Source organism: Cervus elaphus, chromosome 11 (genome assembly GCF_910594005.1).
Source record: "Cervus elaphus chromosome 11, mCerEla1.1, whole genome shotgun sequence".
Taxonomy (NCBI): Eukaryota; Metazoa; Chordata; class Mammalia; order Artiodactyla; family Cervidae; genus Cervus; species Cervus elaphus.
Genome location: NC_057825.1, coordinates 33,795,355 through 33,812,492, shown reverse-complemented (window position 1 = coordinate 33,812,492; position 17,138 = coordinate 33,795,355). Strand labels below are relative to the sequence as shown.

Genomic DNA, 17,138 nt, shown 5'->3' with positions numbered 1-17,138 from the left:
AATCAATTTATTAGAATTCACATCTTGAGGTTGTATCTCTGGTTTCAACTCCAGAGGCTTCCCATCTTGAAAACATGGCTCTGGTGCAAACACCACAGATCTTATACTATGCTGCCTGAGGTGTGAGGGCAACTCCTCACAATTCATACCTTGAGGATGTGGCCCAGAGTTTAACTCCATAGATTTCACTTTTTGAAAGCATGGCTCTAGAGCAAACACGTTCCATTTCAAATTCTGCAGCTCAGAGTCTGAAATCAGTTTTGTAGAATTGGTACCACAAAGCAGTGGCTCTTTGTTCATCTTCATAGATTTTATATCTTCAAACAGTTGCTCTGGTAAAAATAACATAGGTTTCATAACATTTAACTGAGGGCCCAAAGTGAACACAGACTGCACAACTTGTTGCTCTGACCCAGCATGGTTAACCAAAAATTGGACTTTTGGAAACTTTGTCCCTGAAGTTAACTCAGGAGATTTTGCTTCTTGCAAGTGTGATTCCAGGTTGAACAACATAGATTTTGTACCATGAGATTCTGGCCCAGGGTTCATTTCAGAGGGTTTCATACCATGCATCTGTGGCCCTGGATTAGACTTTACAGAACTTAAGTATTGAAGTTCTAACCCTGAATTCAACCCAGTAGAATTCACACCTTGCTGCTGTGGGTCAGAGTTGAACTTTGTTGAGGTTCTACCTTGAGACTTTGTCCCTGGAGTAAATTCACATTTTATGTCTTGTAAATTGTGCACAGGGTTGAACATAACAGATTTTATACCTTGAAGTTCTGGCCCCGGATTAAAATCAGAAGATTTCCTACCTTTACATTTTGTCCCTGAAGTTAACTCAGGAGATTTTATACCTTGCAAGTGTGGCCCACATTTGCACTTCATAGAATCTACACATTGTAATTTTGGCTCTGGATTCAGCTCAGAAGAATTTTCACACTGTGTCTGTGGGCCAAGGTTGCATTCTGTGGGTGTTACACTTAGAAACTTTGACCCTGAAATCAATTCGGATTTCAGACCTAGGCAGTGTGGCCTAGGGTTGAACACCGTAGATGTCTCACATTGATTCCCTGTACATGACTTCACTTCAGATCCCATATTTTGACATTTTTTCCTTGAAGTTGACTCAATGGATTCTATACCTTGCAAAGATGCCCCACGTTTGCAACCCATAGAATTTAAACATTGTGATTTTGGCTCTGGATTCAACTTAGAAGACTTTGCACCCTGCATCTGTGGCTCAGGGTTGCATTCTGTGGGTGTTACACTTAGAAACTTTGACTCTGGACTCAATTTAGATTTCAAACCTTGGCAGTATGGTCCAGGATTGAACACCATAGATGTCTCACATTGATTCCCTATACATGGTTTCACTTCAGACCCCATATTTTGACATTTTTCCCGTGAAGTCAACTCAGGGGATTTTATACCTTGCAAGGGTGGCCCACATTTGCAACCCATAGAATTTAAACATTGTAATTTTGGTACTGGATTCAATTCAAAAGACTTTGCACACTGCATCCATGGCCCAGGGTTGCATTCTGTGGGTGCTACACTGAGAAACTTTGACTCTGGACTCAATTCAGATTTCAGACCTTGGCAGTGTGGTCCAGGATTGAACCCCATAGATGTCTCACATTGATTCTCTGTGCCTGGATTCACTTCAGTTCCCATATATTGACATTTTTCCCCTGAAGTCAACTCAAGGGATTTTATATCTTGCAAGGGTGGCCCACATTTGCAACCCATAGAATTTAAACATTGTGATTTTGGCTCTGGATTCAACTTAGAAGACTTTGCACACTGCATCTGTGGCCCAGGGTTGCATTCTGTGGGTGTTACACTTAGAAACTTTGATTCTGGCCTCAATTCAGATTTCAAACCTTGGCAGTGTGGTCCAGGGTTGAACACCATAAATGTCTCACACTGATTCTCTGTGCTTAGTCTCACCTCAGATCCCATATGTTGACATTTTTTCCCTGAAGTCAACGTAGATGATTTTGCTCCTTTCAGACCTTGGCAATGTGGTCCAGGGTTGAACACCATAGATGCCTCACTTTGAAGCTCTGTCCCTGAATTTAACTTAGAAGACTCCATACCTTGAAATTTTGAAACTGAAGTTAATTCAGAAGAGCTTGTACCTTGCAAATGTGACCCAGGCTGGCATCCAGGTGGATTTACACACTTAAGTTTTGGTTCTGAAATGAATGCAGAAGAATTCACACCTTGCAAATCTGGCCCAACGCAGAGCACCTTAGATTTTCTACCTTGATGCTCCGTACTGGGATTCAACTCTGAAGATTTTGTATCTTGCACTTGTGACCCAGTGTTGAATGGTGTGTAATTCACCCATTGAAGTTGTGGCCCTGGCTTCAGTTCAGAGCATTTCCCACCTTGTAATTTAGGCTCATGGTTAAATTCCAGCAATTTCTCATCTGGAAGCTTCATTTCTGTGCTCAACTCAGATTTTACCTCTTGCAGCTGTGGTCCAGGATTGAACTCTAAAGATTGAATACCTTGGTGATTTGTTCCCAGACTCAAATCAGAAGATTTCATATCTTGCAGTTGTTGGTCAGGATTGAATTCCAAAGACTTCACATTTTGAAACTTAGTCCCTTTGCATGATTCTGAAGATTTTATATGTTGTGAATGTGTCCTAGGACTGAACACCATGACTTTTACACTTTGAAGCTCTTGCCATGGATTCAACTTACACGATTTCTCATCTTGCTTTTGCTTTCTAGCATTGCTCTTAGACGATATCCCACTGTGAATCTTTGATTCCAAGGCCAACTTACAGGATTTTGCAACCTGAAATTCTAGGCCAGGATTGACTTCTGTAGAGTTCATCAATTGAAGCTTTATAGGCCCAGAAGATTTTGCACCTTGCAACTCTGCCACAGGGTTGAATTCCATAGATTTCACACCTTGAAGGTATGCCTTTGATGTCAGCATAGATAATTTTCTATCTTGTAACTGTGGAGCTGAGTTGAACCCCAAAGATTTCACATCTTGTACCTTTGTACCAAGAGTCAATTCAAAAGGTTTCATATCTTGCCACATTGGCCTGGTGATGAATTCCATAGATTCTCCACTTTGAGGCTTTGTCTTTGGTGTTAACTCTGAGGATGTCATACCTTGCAGAGGTGGAACAACAGATTTCAAATCTTGAAGCCTCCACCCTAGCCTCAAATCAGATTTATCACCCTGTCTCTGTGGTTGAGGGTTGAACTCCACTGATTTCACACCTTGAAGTTCCCTCTTCTGGGTTAAATCAGATTTCCCACATTGTAACTTCAGTCCATGATTGAGCTCTAAGGAGTTTTCATCTTGAAGCTTTGTCCCTTGAGTCAATTCAGAACATTTTTTACTTTGTATCTGTGGTTCAGAGTTGAACATCGATTTCACTTCCTGAAGCGTTGTCCCTAAGACCGCTTCAGAAGACTTCATACCTTGAAAGTGTGGTCTAGAACTTAACCCTTTAGATTTTACATGTTGAAGCTTTATACCCATGATCAGTTCAGAACATTTCATATCTTGTAAGTGTTGGCCTGAGTCTGACTCTACTGATCTCACAACTGGAATCTTCCTTGTCAAATCAGGTTTTGCACCTTGTAACTTTGGACTAGGTTTCAGGTCTACAGACTTCACACCTTGAAGCTTCTCCCTTGGGATATCTTCAGACAATTTCACACCTTGCAAGTTTGATCCAGACCTGAAATTCATAGATTTTACACGTTGAAGCTTTATACCCGTGATCCACTTGGAAGATTTTATATCTTGCAACTGTGGACCTGACTTGAGTTCCACTGATTTCACTTTTTGAAGCTTTGACCCCAGTGTCAACTCAGATTTCACACCTTGCGATGGTGGCCCAGATTTGGACTTTGCAGATTCCACATCTTGTAACTTTGAGTCTGAGATTAATTGAGAAGATTTCTCTCCTTGAAATTGTGACTCAGAGTTGACCACCAATTTCACATTTTGAAGCTTTGATGCCGGGATCAGCTCAGAAGATTTCAGAACTTGCAACTGGGGACAGGGGCTAAATTCTTTATGTTTTACATCTTGAAGTTTGGCCTTTGAGGTCCACCCAGAAGAGTTTACACCTTTTAACAATGACCCAGGGTCAAAATCTGTATATTTGACACCTTGAGTCTTTGTTCCCACAGTCAGTTTAGAAAACATTGTACCTTGCAACTGTAAGCCAGGGATTAGTTCAGTAACTTTCTTATCTTGGGACTTTGTCTCAAACGGTGGCTTAGAAGATTTTAGACCTTGACACTGTGGCCCAGTGTTGAAATCCTCAGATTTCACACCCTGAAGCTTTGGCTGAAGAGTCAACTCAGATGACTTCATACTTTTCAAGTGTAGTGGGGAGTTCAACTCTATGGTTTTATCACTTTGTAATTGTGACCCTTGGCTTAATACCTCAGATTTCATCTCAGGAAACTGTGGCTCTTGTGTAAGCAGTGGAGACTTCACACCTTGAAGCTGTGTTCCTGGGGCTGCCTGTAATGGTTTCACTTCTTGAAGCCATGGTCCTGGGGTCAACATAGGAGATTTGCCATCTTGCAAATTAAGCCTAGATTTGAACATCATAGATTTTATATCACAGAGCTTTGACTTGGGAGTCAGGTCACATGATTTCATACTGCTAAACTGTAGACAGGGTTTCACATTGAGACCTTGAGCCTGAGACTCTTGGAGTGATGTCAAAGATTGTACATCTTGAAGCTTTGGCCTTGGGGTCAATACAGATGATTTCATATCTCTCAACTGTATCAACTCTGTCGGTTTGACACACTGAGGTTGCAACTCAAGATTTAGCAGAGATTTCACACCTTGAAACACTGGTGCAGGCATCCACTGAACAGTTTTCGTACTTCCAAACTGTGGCTTTTGGTTTAACTCCACAATTTTCATACCTTGAAACTGTGGCCCTGAGGTTGATGCCAAAACTTTTCCTTCTTGCAACTGTGGTCCTGGGGACAACTCAGGAGTTTTCACCCTCCTCAACTGTGGCCCAAGGTCGAACTTCAAATATGCTGTACCTTGAATTTTTGGCCCCAGATGCAATTCAGATGACTTCGCATCTCTTAACTGTGTTGAAGATTTCAACTCTACAAATTTGCCTCCTTGAGGTTGTGACTTAAGACTTAACCCTGCAGATTTCACGTCTTGGAACTCACATCCTGGTATCCACTGAATATGTTTCATACTCTCAGGTTGTGGCTCTTGTTTAAACTTAGCAGTTTTCACATCTTGAAGCTGTGGCTCTGAAGTTGACTTTGAGGATTTTACTTGGTGTAACTGTGGTCCTGGGGTCAGCTTGGAAGACTTCATACTTTGCAACTGTGGTTCAAGTTTTAACTTTTTAGATTTTACACCTTGAATATTTGATTCTGGAGTCAGTTCAGATGATTCCCTACCTTTCAACTGTAATTCAAAGTTGAGATCTACTAATTTTCCATCTTTAAATTTTAGCTCTGGAATTAACTCCCAAGACATCCCATCTTCTGACTTAGACCCTCTCTTCAGTGACTCTGAATTCACACATTGCTGCTCTGGTGAGATTACAGATATCTCACTAACCTGTTTTGGCCCAGGAGTTAAGTTCACAAGTGCCGTCTCTTGAAACTGTTGCTTTGGGGCTAAATCCACAGATTTTACTCCTTGAAACTTTTGTCTTCTGCTCGCATTCACAGATTTTACTACCTGCTTCTTTAGCCTTGGGGTCAACTTCATAGGTTTTGCAAATTGCAGCTCTTGATCTGGAATCTCCTCTACAGGTGTTAAACTTTGAAGCTTTGGACATGGGGTTAGCTGCAAAATTTCCACATCTTGCATTTGGGGCTTTGCAGTCAATTCCCGAGGTTTCATACCTTGCAGTTGAGGCCCTTGGAGCAATGACCATGGTGCCAAAAACACAGAATTCTCATCTTGCATCCTTGGCCCAAGTTTCAATTCCATAGCTTTCACATCTTGCAGTTGCGTTCTTGGGATGAACGTCACAGTTTTTAATCCTTGATTTCTTAAGGACAGTGCCAACACATCAGATTTCACACCTTGAAGCTTGGAATCTGAGGTGAGTTTCACAGATTTGACATCTTCTCTCAGTGGTCCTGAGGTTATCTCCACAGATTTTTTATCTTCCAGCTGTGGACTTGGGGTTAGCAATGTAGATTTCATACCTCTTGGATGTTGTCCTGGAGTTAAGACTGCAGAGTTCACATCTTTCAACTCCAACTCTGAGGACAGCAACTCAGATATTAAACCATGAAGTTTTGAGCCTGGGGTCACCTCTACCGGTTTCACATCTTCCCCCTCTGACCCAGGGGTTAACACCATAGATTTAACATTTCCCAGTTGTGGCTTTGATGTTAACTGAATGGATTTCATACTTCCTAAATGTGGTCCTGGGGTTAACTTCACAGATTTTGTATCTTCCAGCTGTGGCTCTGGCATTAGTGCCTCAGATTGTAAACCTTCAACCTTTGAGATTGGGGTCCTCACTGCAGGTTTTACATCTTGCATCTGTGGTCTTTGGGTCAATCCAGAAGATTTCATAACTTGTAACAGTGGTCTTCTTGCCAACTCAGAATAGTTTACACTTGGCAACTGGAGTCTAGGAGACACCTCCATAGATTTTACATCTGGTCTCTGTGGCTCTGAAACTAATTTATAAGAAATGTCACCTTCAAAGCTTGACATTTGGTCTGCTGCTTCACATTTTATGCCTTGGAACAGTGGCTTTGGTCCTAACATCTCAGGCTTAACCCCTTGCTGTTCAGGTCCTGAGGCCAACTTCATAGATCTTTCTCCTTGCACCTTTGGTTCTGGAGTTAACTCAAAAATCTTCACATATTGTAGTTGTGGCCCTGAGTTTAATTCAGAGGATTTCACACCTTGAGACTGAACTCCTGATGTTAGGTCACAAAATTTGACATCTTGTAGCCATGGCCCCACCTGTTTCACACCTTGAAGCCCTGGAGACATCTTTGCTGATTTAGAATCTTGAAGCCCTAACTCTAGAGTTGTCTCCATGGAAGTCACACTATGAAACGGTGATTCCGGGATTTGCTTCCCAAATTTGACACCTTGAAGCTTTGGTCCTGAGGTCAATTCAGAAAATTTGACATCTTGCTGCCTTGACCCTAGGTTCAGTTCCTCAGATTTCATATCTTGAAATTGTAGTTCTGAGGTCAGTTTCACTGATTTCATGCTGTGAAACTGTGACCCATCAATAGACAGAATAGATTTCATATTTTCAACTGGGAGCCCTTGACTTAACTGCAAAGATGACTCTGTTACAAATCCTACAGGCTTTGTATCTTGAAGCTGTGTTCCTGGCATTAACTGCACATGTTCAAAACCTTGATGCTGTGGGTCTGGAGTCAAATCAGAAAATCTGACACCTTGTAAGCATGGTCCTGAGCTTAGTTCCGCGAATTTTGTACTTTGAGTTTGTGGTTTTGCCATCAACTGTATAGATACAACACTTTGATGCTTTGGTCCTGGGATACAATCTGACAATTTTATTTCTTGCATTGGGGAACCTGGGGTCAATTCATCAGATGTCACACTGTGATGTGGAGACCCTGAGATTAAATCTAAAAGTCTTTCTCCTTGAAGTGGTGGCTCGGGAGATAACTCTGAAAATCTTACACTATGCAACTCTGGTCCCAGGGACACACCTTGGAGCTGTACCTCCTGAGTCAGTTCCTCTGGTGTCATACTTTGTAGCACTGGCTCTTGTATTGGCTTCTCTGATTCTACCATTTTGGTAGTAGTTGACTGTTGAATTAAATTAACATATTTCATGTCTTGTAGTTTTGGCTCTGATTCCAACTGCCTGGATGTTACTTCCTGGAACTGTGGCTCTGGAGTCAACTCGGTAACTTGTGGTTTTGGTCCTGTAACAAACTGTTTAGATTCCACCACTAATGGGGATGACTCGGAGGTTAACTTCACATATTTCAAATTTTGCAGTAGTGGCTGTGATATCTCATATTGCATCCTTGGTTCTAAAGTCAACTCCAGAGATTCTTTTTCTGAATTTGGTTGTACTGGTATTACCTCCTGGATGTTTTCAACTGGAAATGCTGCTAACCCCACATTTTCTGTGTTTGCATATTCTGACCTTAGGGATATCTCTGATGATTCTGTATCTTGAAGATGTGGCCTTAGAGGAGTCATTCTTGCAGATTCTATAACTTGATCTGTTGGTTTTTGCACTAATTGGGGCAAATTAACTTGGGGCAAAGCCTCAGAAATCAGTCTTACAGTTTCTGTGTCTTCACGATCTTGACCTGGAGTCAACTCTGAAAATTTTTGAAAACACAGCCTGGGCATCACACCACCAGGTTTCAAGACTACAGATTCCTCCTCTTGTGGCCAGCTCTCAGCAGCTAACTCTGTAAGTGCTATGTCTTGATGCCTTGGTCTGGAAGGTAGACCCACAGATTTCAGTTCTTGTAAATGCAGTTCCACAGTCACTTTCCTTGATTCAACATGTTGTAACTGTGACTCAGGAATTAACCTACTAGATTCTTCCAGTGGTATATGTAAATCCACAAAATTATCATCATGCCTTAATGGCCCTAGAGTCAACTCCTCAGGTTTTATACTTGTGGACTGTGGTTCTGAGGTCAATGACACAGATTTCACATTTTGAAATCGTGGTTCTGAGATAAGTTCCTCATAGTTCATAACCTCTGAATATGGTCCTAGATTCGGATGAACAAACTTCGTATCTTGAGGCTCTGGGGTCAACATCTTTGATTTCATACCTTGCATCTCTGATCCTGGTACCAACTCCAGAGATTCTTGTGTAGTGTGCTCTGACACTGGAGTTTCGTCCATGGCTCTCACACTTTGGAACATTGGCTCAAGAGTGCCCCTGAATGACATTGAGTTCATCTGCATAGATGCTTGGCTCAATGACCTGGGGGTACTTCCTAAAGATGATTGTATCAACCCCATAGACTCTTTCGCATGGTGACCAGTGTCAGAGGTTAGCTTTGCTTCTGTTTCTGAATATCCTGGTTCTGAGATCATCCCTAAAGATTCTGAAGCTTGATACCATGAGATCAGTCCTTCAGGTTCTGTGACTTGATGATTTGGTCTGGAGTCTACCTCTACAGAGTTTACTGCTTGAATGTGTGCTCTTGGGATCAGTTCCTCATTTTTCATACTTTCTACCTGTGTCTTAGGAGTCAGTCTTGTGCTTTCTACCATTTGAGGAGTTTTTACATCTTCAAGCAATGGTATTGGGGCTGTCTCCTCGGATCTTATATCTTGTGACCATGACTTTGGGGCCAACTCCATAGGTTTCACATCTTTTTGTACTATTCTTGGAGACAATTCCACAGTTTTTATACCTGGAAACTCTGATGGTAGAGCCAAATGACCACATTCCATACATTGCAACTGTGAACTGGGGACCAAATCTATAGATTTCCTACTTTGCAACTGTGGTGCTGGAACTAACCCAGTAGATTTTTTACTTTGTTGTTGGGGTCCCAGCATCAGTTGGATAGATTTCGCACCATGAAGCTGAGCCCCTGGGGCTGACTGCACAGATTTCTCATTTTGCCCCTGTGGTGTGGTGGCCAACTCCTCAGGTTTTACACTCTGCTGTTGTGGTTCTGTGGCCAATTCTATAGAGTTCACAGTTGAGACTGGCTGTCTGTAATTTCCCAATTCTGGGACTGAACCTGTGGTTATGTCTACAGATTTCATATTTTGTGACTCTGGTGCTAAAACCAGTTTCCCAGACTTCAAATTTTGCAATCTTGGGGATAATGTCATAGAACCCATAACCTTAAGTTGTGGGATTGATTTCATCTCTCTATAGTTCACATCTTGAACTGATGTAGTAGACATTTCTGCAGATTCTGTGACTTGAGGCAGTGGCTTTTGGCTCTTTCCCATAGATTTTGTACCTCTACCCAGTGACCTTGGGATTGTCCCTAAAGATTCCATCATTTGATGATGTGAATGTGTCACCTCTGCAGATTTCTCCATTTTTAGCCAGGAGTCAGAGGTCAACTCCATAGTTTCTATGACATGATGACTTTGCCTTGGACTCATCTCGGAATACTCCAGAATTTGATGCCATGGGGTCAACCTTGAAGACTCCGTGACTTGATGAGATGGCCCTGGTATTAATGCCATAGATTCTGTGCCTCGATAATACGGTTGTGGAGTCATTCCCTTAAAATCTGGCATTTGAATACATGACCCAGGAGTCAATTCCAGACTCCTGGAGTTGGCTTGAGATATTGGGATCACTCCTCCTGATACCATGACTTTATGTGGTGGCTTTGGAGGTAAGCCCACAGATTCTACCACTCCAAGTGTACCAATAGTAGTAAGAGAGCTTGAAGTCAAACCATCTGATTGAATTGCCCTTTGGGTTATATTTGCAATTTGAGACTGTGTATCTGGGATCAAACCCCCAGATTCTATAACATGTGACTTTGTTGGTGGAATTATCCCCATAAAGTCCATAGCTTGTAATAGTGCTACTGGAGTCACTTTCATGTAATCCATCACTTGATGCAGTGGCCTGGGGATCATTTCAAGTGATTTCATATTTTGACATACTGGCCCTGGAGTAATCTTCAGTGATTCTGTGACTTGACTTTGTGGCCTTGATGTTACATCAACTAATTGCATAACTTTATGTGGCCTTGGGGTTATTTCCACAGTTTCTATGACTGCATGTCGTAGTCTTGGACTCATCTTTCCTGATTGTATGACTTGATGGTCCAACAATGTACTCCTTTTTACTGACTCCACAACTTGATATCGCATTGTTGGGGTCATTCCCATTGACTGTATGATAGGTGGATGTGATTTTTTAATCATCCCCATAGAATCCATGACTTGAAGCAATGCTATCGGAGTTACCTTCACATTATCTATGACTTGATTCAGCGGTCTTGAAGTTATCTTTCTTGATTCCATAACCTGCTGCTGAGGTCTTGGGGTTACCTCCACTGATTTAATGACTTGATATGATGGTTTTTGGTTTACATGCACTGTTTCCATGGCTTCCATTGGTTTTACAACTTCATTTGATGGCCATTGGAACAAACCCACAGATTCTATCACTTCTGAATGTGAATCTGGAATCATCCCCATTGAATCCATGACTTGAAGTAATGCCAGTGGAGTAACTTTTACACTATCTGTGACTTGGTATGGTCGCTGTGGGGTCAGCTCCATATTAGGCACCTGGGTCTGTTGCTGCTGTATCCTTTTTTCTGGAAGACCTAAGACCCTCTGCTTTATATTAAGCTCTAGCACATGTTTTGGGTCCTTCTTCAGTAAAGTCATTTCCTCTTGAGTGATGTCAGCTCCTAAGCTTTTGGGAGGTAGAATATCTATTGATGTCATTAATGGCCTGGATGCAAGGATTTGCGGGCCATATCCAGGTTGTGACTGCTTACCTGGGATAAGAGTCTGAGAAATTCTTGTTTCTGTTCTATTTAATCCAGATTCCACTCCAGTGTTCCCCTGGAGCTGAAGAGATGGAAGGTCTGGGGATTCATTGTTGATATTTTGCTCAGTGCTTTGATGAATGGGCATAGATAGCTGGATTTGGGGTTTCTCTGGTTCAGGGACTCCTCCTTGCACCTCAATTAAATAATTCAGCATTGCCCATGATTCCCTCACAGGCAGAGGCACTGTTTGTTCCCGCAAAGTACAAACCTTCCAAGCCATATGTCCCTCTAACTCCCACCTAGCCAAAGGAGAGAGCTGGATTGGAGTTGACCCTGACAATAGTGGTCTCTCTTTGAAGATAATATTTGGCTTATAATCTGACGTCAAATCACTCTCACTCCTTCTCTTATCCTTTGTTTTTTCTCCTTGTCTGTGGAGATCTGGGGATTCAAAAAGAGAGTTGATAAAAGTGCTTTGATGGCTTAAGGATGAAAGAGTTTCCAAATTCTGAAAAAATTCTGATTTCCCAAGCTCTGAAAGCCTAAAAGAAGGCAGAGATCTGCCTTGGTTCCTGAACACAGGAGGTTGATTTTGGGGTAAAATAGGTAAACTACGGCTCCGGAATTGCCAAGTTGTTTCTTCAGAAAAGACAGGAAGGTGAGACAGGCTCGAGCTGTAGGATGATCCAGAGGAGATACTACTGTCAGTAGAATGTTCTGCATTCTTACAGTCACAACAGGGTAGAACAGGCTCCTGAGCCACAAAAACAGAGGAGGTGGAAGAAGAAATCATATCCTGTGGTTCAGGCAAACCCAATTCCATAAGACTTGATCTAAGAAATAAAGAGAAAAGTTCCCATTTGTTTTGAAACAGGAAAAAGTAGGAAAATGGAAAGACAATGGCCATTTTGAATGCAAAATATTTTGGACTGAGGGAAAACAAAAAAGGTGGCTTTCCCCAACATTAATTGCTTATTTATGGAAAGAATTCCTCCACCAGGAAAAAGGGAGGCATTTGTCCCCATTCCAATCAGAAATGATTCACAAACCAGTGGTTCTTAAACTTTGCCCCACTACGAAAACTAACCATCTTTCTTCTCCCTCCCCCTCTCTTTTCCTCCTTCCCTCTCTCCCTCCCTCCCTCCTTCCTTCACTCCCTTCCTTCCTCCCTCTTAAAAGCTCTACCACTTTCAACCTCCACTCAGAAACCACCTGACCTTGTACTTTCCAGGTGTTGGAAGATCTGTTGAAGACTCCTGTCCATTGACCAGAGTACATATTCCTGGGTCCATCCCACAGGGAGTTCTGAAAAACTGGGTGCAGCAGAGTGTGTTAGTGTAATTGAAGTGATATTAATATACTGGTAAGAGAACAATGAAAAAAGAGACTTAGAAAGGAGACAGCTATCATAGTGAGGAAAGTGAAACAGAATCCCAGGTATCTTACTCCTGACTGTCACAGGATTTATCAGTAGGGTAAGCTGAAGAGAGAAAAAATAGGCACAGAGAAGATTGATTTTACTCACTGTTTCAGGTTAGCTTCAATGCAACTCATCCTGAGATTTTTTTCCAACTGTGGATCTGGGAGTAGAGGTGAAGAATCTGTTAGAATTATGACTCTTGGCCTTACCTTAGTTCAATCCCCTCATTTTGCAAATAAGGAAACAAAGACAAAACCATGCCTAAGATCAAAAGGCTAATTAGTGGAAGAGCTCAGATTTAACCAATGTCTCCTTTTGTTTGTTTCTCTTTTAAGCTACAGTATGCTGTCTTCACCATGTAGTCACTGTAAGCCATTGGAAGCAGCAGGAATAATCATGGTAAGGAGAAGTGGGGAAAACAGAGAAATACATATCTTTGGAGGAAAAGATATGTATTATCCAGTCTCTATGGTAGAGAAAAAAGGTATCAAAACTTCCTGGACCAAACTCTTCACAGTTACCCCCTCTCACAGAGTTTCTTTCCTGATACTTTAAATAAGCTTTGCACAAAAGGAGATTAGGAAAGAAAGTATGAGGATAGAGATGAAAGAATTCATGATTCTTTTCATTCATGAAAAGAATTATGAAGCCATTTACATTTCTTCAGAAGTGTAGTTGCTAGAAAGAGTAGGCATATTTCTTCCAATAACACAATCTTTTCAACCTTCTTCCTTCTACCTGCTATTACAGGTTAAAGTCTTAAAGCAGACCCTGCAGTTGATTTGTCATTAGTCTTGAACTGAAGAATAAAAGATCTTTCTGACCTGTGAATTTCTGGATCTTTTTCAATATATGCTGCTTTGAAGCCTAGAAAGGCACAAAAAGAACAGATAAAATCAAGTAATGCTCTAGGTTAGAGACTTTATTGATAGACATAAATATAAACAATTGGCATTCATAAAGACAGCAACAGTTACTTCATTCATTTAATACTGAATCATTTATTGAGTACTTACTATGTTCAATGTGATGTGTGGGGTGCTGGAACTGTAGAGATAAATATGATTCCTGTGTTCTAGGAACTTATAGTAGGGAAAAGAGAAGTCTAAACAGGTAAGTTACAATAGGAACTTATAGTAGGGAAAAGAGAAGTCTAAACAGGTAAGTTACAATACCATGGGGTAAATGCTGTAACATAAATAGAAATGTGAGGGCATAAAAAGGATAGTGATTAACTGCCTGGGAGAGAAAGGAAGAATTACTCAAAGATGTTACCATTTGTACTGGAGTTTGAAGAATCAACAGAAGGTTTTTAGGTGAAGAAAGAGCCATCCAGGCAAGCAGGACTATCACTGAGCATCACAATTGTCAGGTACTTTTTTTAAATAAGTTAATTTTCGGCTGTGGTGGGTGTTTGTTGCTGTGCTCAGGCCTTCTCTAGTTGTGAAGAGTGAGGTCTACCCTCTCTCTCTAATTGTGTCTCGTTGGCTCTAGAGCAGGAGCTCAGGAGTTGTGGCACATGTGCTTAGTTGCCCCACGGCATATTGTATCTTCCCTGACCAGAGATCGAACCTGTGTCCCCTGCATTGGCAGGCAGATTCTTAATTCCTGGACCACCAGGGAAGTCCCTGTCAGATGCATCTTTGCTAAGTAGTGAAAGATGAAGCTGAAAAAATAGGTGGGAAGCCAGATTATATGGGATTTTCATTTCATCCTGCAGGTCAGAATTTCCCATCCAGTAGGTAATAAACTCCTAATATTTCTGCAAGGGTGTTCCAGGTGCTTTTGAAGGCAGAAGTGACATTGTTACAATTTCAACTAAACATTTTTTTTTCTTTTCTTTAAATTAGGTTATCAGTCTCTGAAAGTGTATTAAAAGAGCCTACAACAATTAGTTGGGAATTCATGAATATGCTGATAATGAAGAAACTCAGTTTATTACTCAGTAGAATAGTCCTAGATGCAGTGGTAGTTTTTACTTTTAGACAGTTTAAAATTGATTTTATACTTCATGATATGTTATTTACATCCATAATGGACTGTTGATTAAAAAATAAGCAAAAGGAAAATTAATGTTGAAATACAAGTTGATATATTTACATATAACCTTTCTCTATTTTTATCTCAAAATGATCTCCATGTATTATAGACCTAAAATAATCTCCCATTATGAAACACTTGGTAATGCTGAATAAAATACAACAAACATCTTTTTAAATGCAGAATGTAGCTCCTTACAAGAAAGTAAGGGAAATCTCCAGGCCAAAAATCAGGAGAAAACTGAGAAACAAGAATGGAAACTTGTTAATACTTAAATGCTCTCGGTCATTTGCAGTGTCAGCCACTGAGGGAACAGCAAGGTGGGGACAAAGACAAGGCCTGTGTGAAGTGGTATTTAAATGAGACCCCAGGGAAAAAAAGCCAGGATTCACAAATTACTACACACTTGGTAAAAAGGTAGCTAGAAAAAAATGCCACCAGGGCTTCCCTGGTGGTCCAGTGGTTAAGGATCTGCCTTGCAATGCAGGAAGTCCTTCCTCAAAAAATGCAGTTCAATCCTTGGTAAGGAAAGATTCCACATGCCTCAGGGAAACTAGGCCCAAGTGCCACGACTGCTGAAGCCTGTATGCCTAGAACTCCATCTCCCCCAACAAGAGAAGGCACCACATTGAGAAGCCATTGCACCACAATTAGAGAGTAGCCCCCACTCACTGCAAGTAGAGAAAACCCGAGCAGCAACAGAAACCCAGTACAGACAAAAAAAGAAAATTAAAAAAATATATATTGCCAGACAAGGAAGCTTGAACTCTGGGTGGGGAAAAAGCCTTCTTTGAAATTTTTAACCAAGAATCTACCCTCATACTGATTTGAAATTCTAATTTATATGCCCTGTGTAGTCAGGAGCCCTCAAACTGAAAATAAAAGTGGGCCTGGGTAAAAGGCAAAAGTAAATATAAAGCTCCTTGAAAATTGAAGTAGAAGAAAAGAGAAAAGAAAAATAATTTGAATAACTGTAATAATAAATGTGAAACACCTAGTGAAATGGTTAACTTCTTAGAAAAAATATAACATCAAAATTGGGGAAAAAATAGATCGAGTAGGACAGTAAGCATGAAAGCAATTGAAATGATAATCAAAGACATTCTCCATCAGAGCTAATGAAAGAACTCACCAAAGGTTTCTGAATACAAGCACAACTTATAAATGTCTTATAAATGCATTTCTCTACTGTAGCAAAAAATCTAGACAAATGTAATTTTAAATAATGAGAGATATTTTTCACAATAGCAATAAAATGACCAATACCAAGATATTAACTAAAAAGACAGAACAGCATCATGTAAAAGATTATTAGAGCTCTATTAAAGGACATAGAGCACAGTCTGAATAAATGAAGAGACATTCTAGGCTCTGGCTGGAATAATTTAAGATTATAAAGATGTCAGTACTCCCCCAATTAAATTATACTTAATACATTCCCAATTCAAATTTCAGTTGGACTATTTCAAGGACTTGTAAAAAATATCTATAATTTGTATGGCTAAATAAAGGTCTATTTACAGCTAAATCAACCTTGAAAAGAAGAGCAAAGAAAGGACTTGCTGTACCAAAAGCTAAGACACACTACAATATATAGTAATAGAAACAAGAACAAGTAAGCCAATAGAACAGAATAGAGAACTCAAAAGGGACTCCTATATATATGGCTACTTAATATGAAAAAAAGGAATTCTACAAATGAATGGGAAAAAGATTCTTTAACAGATAGTGATGAGAAAATTGGCTCAATATAAACAGAAAAATAAAATTGGATCACTTTCTAATACTGCATATAGAGATGTACTCTAAATGTATTAAAAACTAAAATGTGAAAGGTAGACTAGAAAATTTAAAAAAAAATGTTGGAGAAAACCATTGTGACCTAGGGCACAGAATAACGTCTTAAAGAAAATACCAGAATGGGGGGGAAAAATCCATAGAAGACTACCATATCCAACTGGGACAACAAAATGACAAATCTGCCACTTCTAACCTCAGAGGCCTGAAGGGAAAGTTGCCTTGACCCTGAGAAGTTAAGAGGACTGGAAGGAAGTATCTGAGAAGTTGTAACTACAGGTTGTTCAGTTCAGTTCAGTTGCTCAGTCATGTCCGACTCTTTGCGACCCCATGAATCGCAGCACGCCAGGCCTCACTGTCCATCACCAACTCCCGGAGTCTACGCAAACCCATGTCCATTGAGTCGGTGGTGCCATCCAGCCATC

The 17,138-nt window shown here is 40.7% G+C and overlaps 1 protein-coding gene across 1 annotated transcript in view; it reads right to left on the bottom strand.

The window, feature by feature from the left end:
- Positions 1-17,138, bottom strand: part of C11H2orf16 (chromosome 11 C2orf16 homolog) — a 38,948-nt gene that overhangs the window by 5,974 nt on the left and 15,836 nt on the right. The window contains exons 2-13 of the mRNA XM_043917185.1: positions 13,647-13,743; positions 12,982-13,036; positions 12,674-12,769; positions 10,464-12,289; positions 8,717-9,455; positions 4,127-8,173; positions 3,976-4,048; positions 2,484-3,831; positions 2,145-2,318; positions 1,599-1,886; positions 651-1,022; positions 75-149 (exon numbers count right to left, since the gene is read on the bottom strand). Of these exons, the coding sequence (XP_043773120.1) occupies positions 75-149; positions 651-1,022; positions 1,599-1,886; positions 2,145-2,318; positions 2,484-3,831; positions 3,976-4,048; positions 4,127-8,173; positions 8,717-9,455; positions 10,464-12,289; positions 12,674-12,769; positions 12,982-13,036; positions 13,647-13,743 (9,190 nt within the window). The remainder of the gene's footprint in view (positions 1-74; positions 150-650; positions 1,023-1,598; positions 1,887-2,144; positions 2,319-2,483; positions 3,832-3,975; positions 4,049-4,126; positions 8,174-8,716; positions 9,456-10,463; positions 12,290-12,673; positions 12,770-12,981; positions 13,037-13,646; positions 13,744-17,138) is intronic.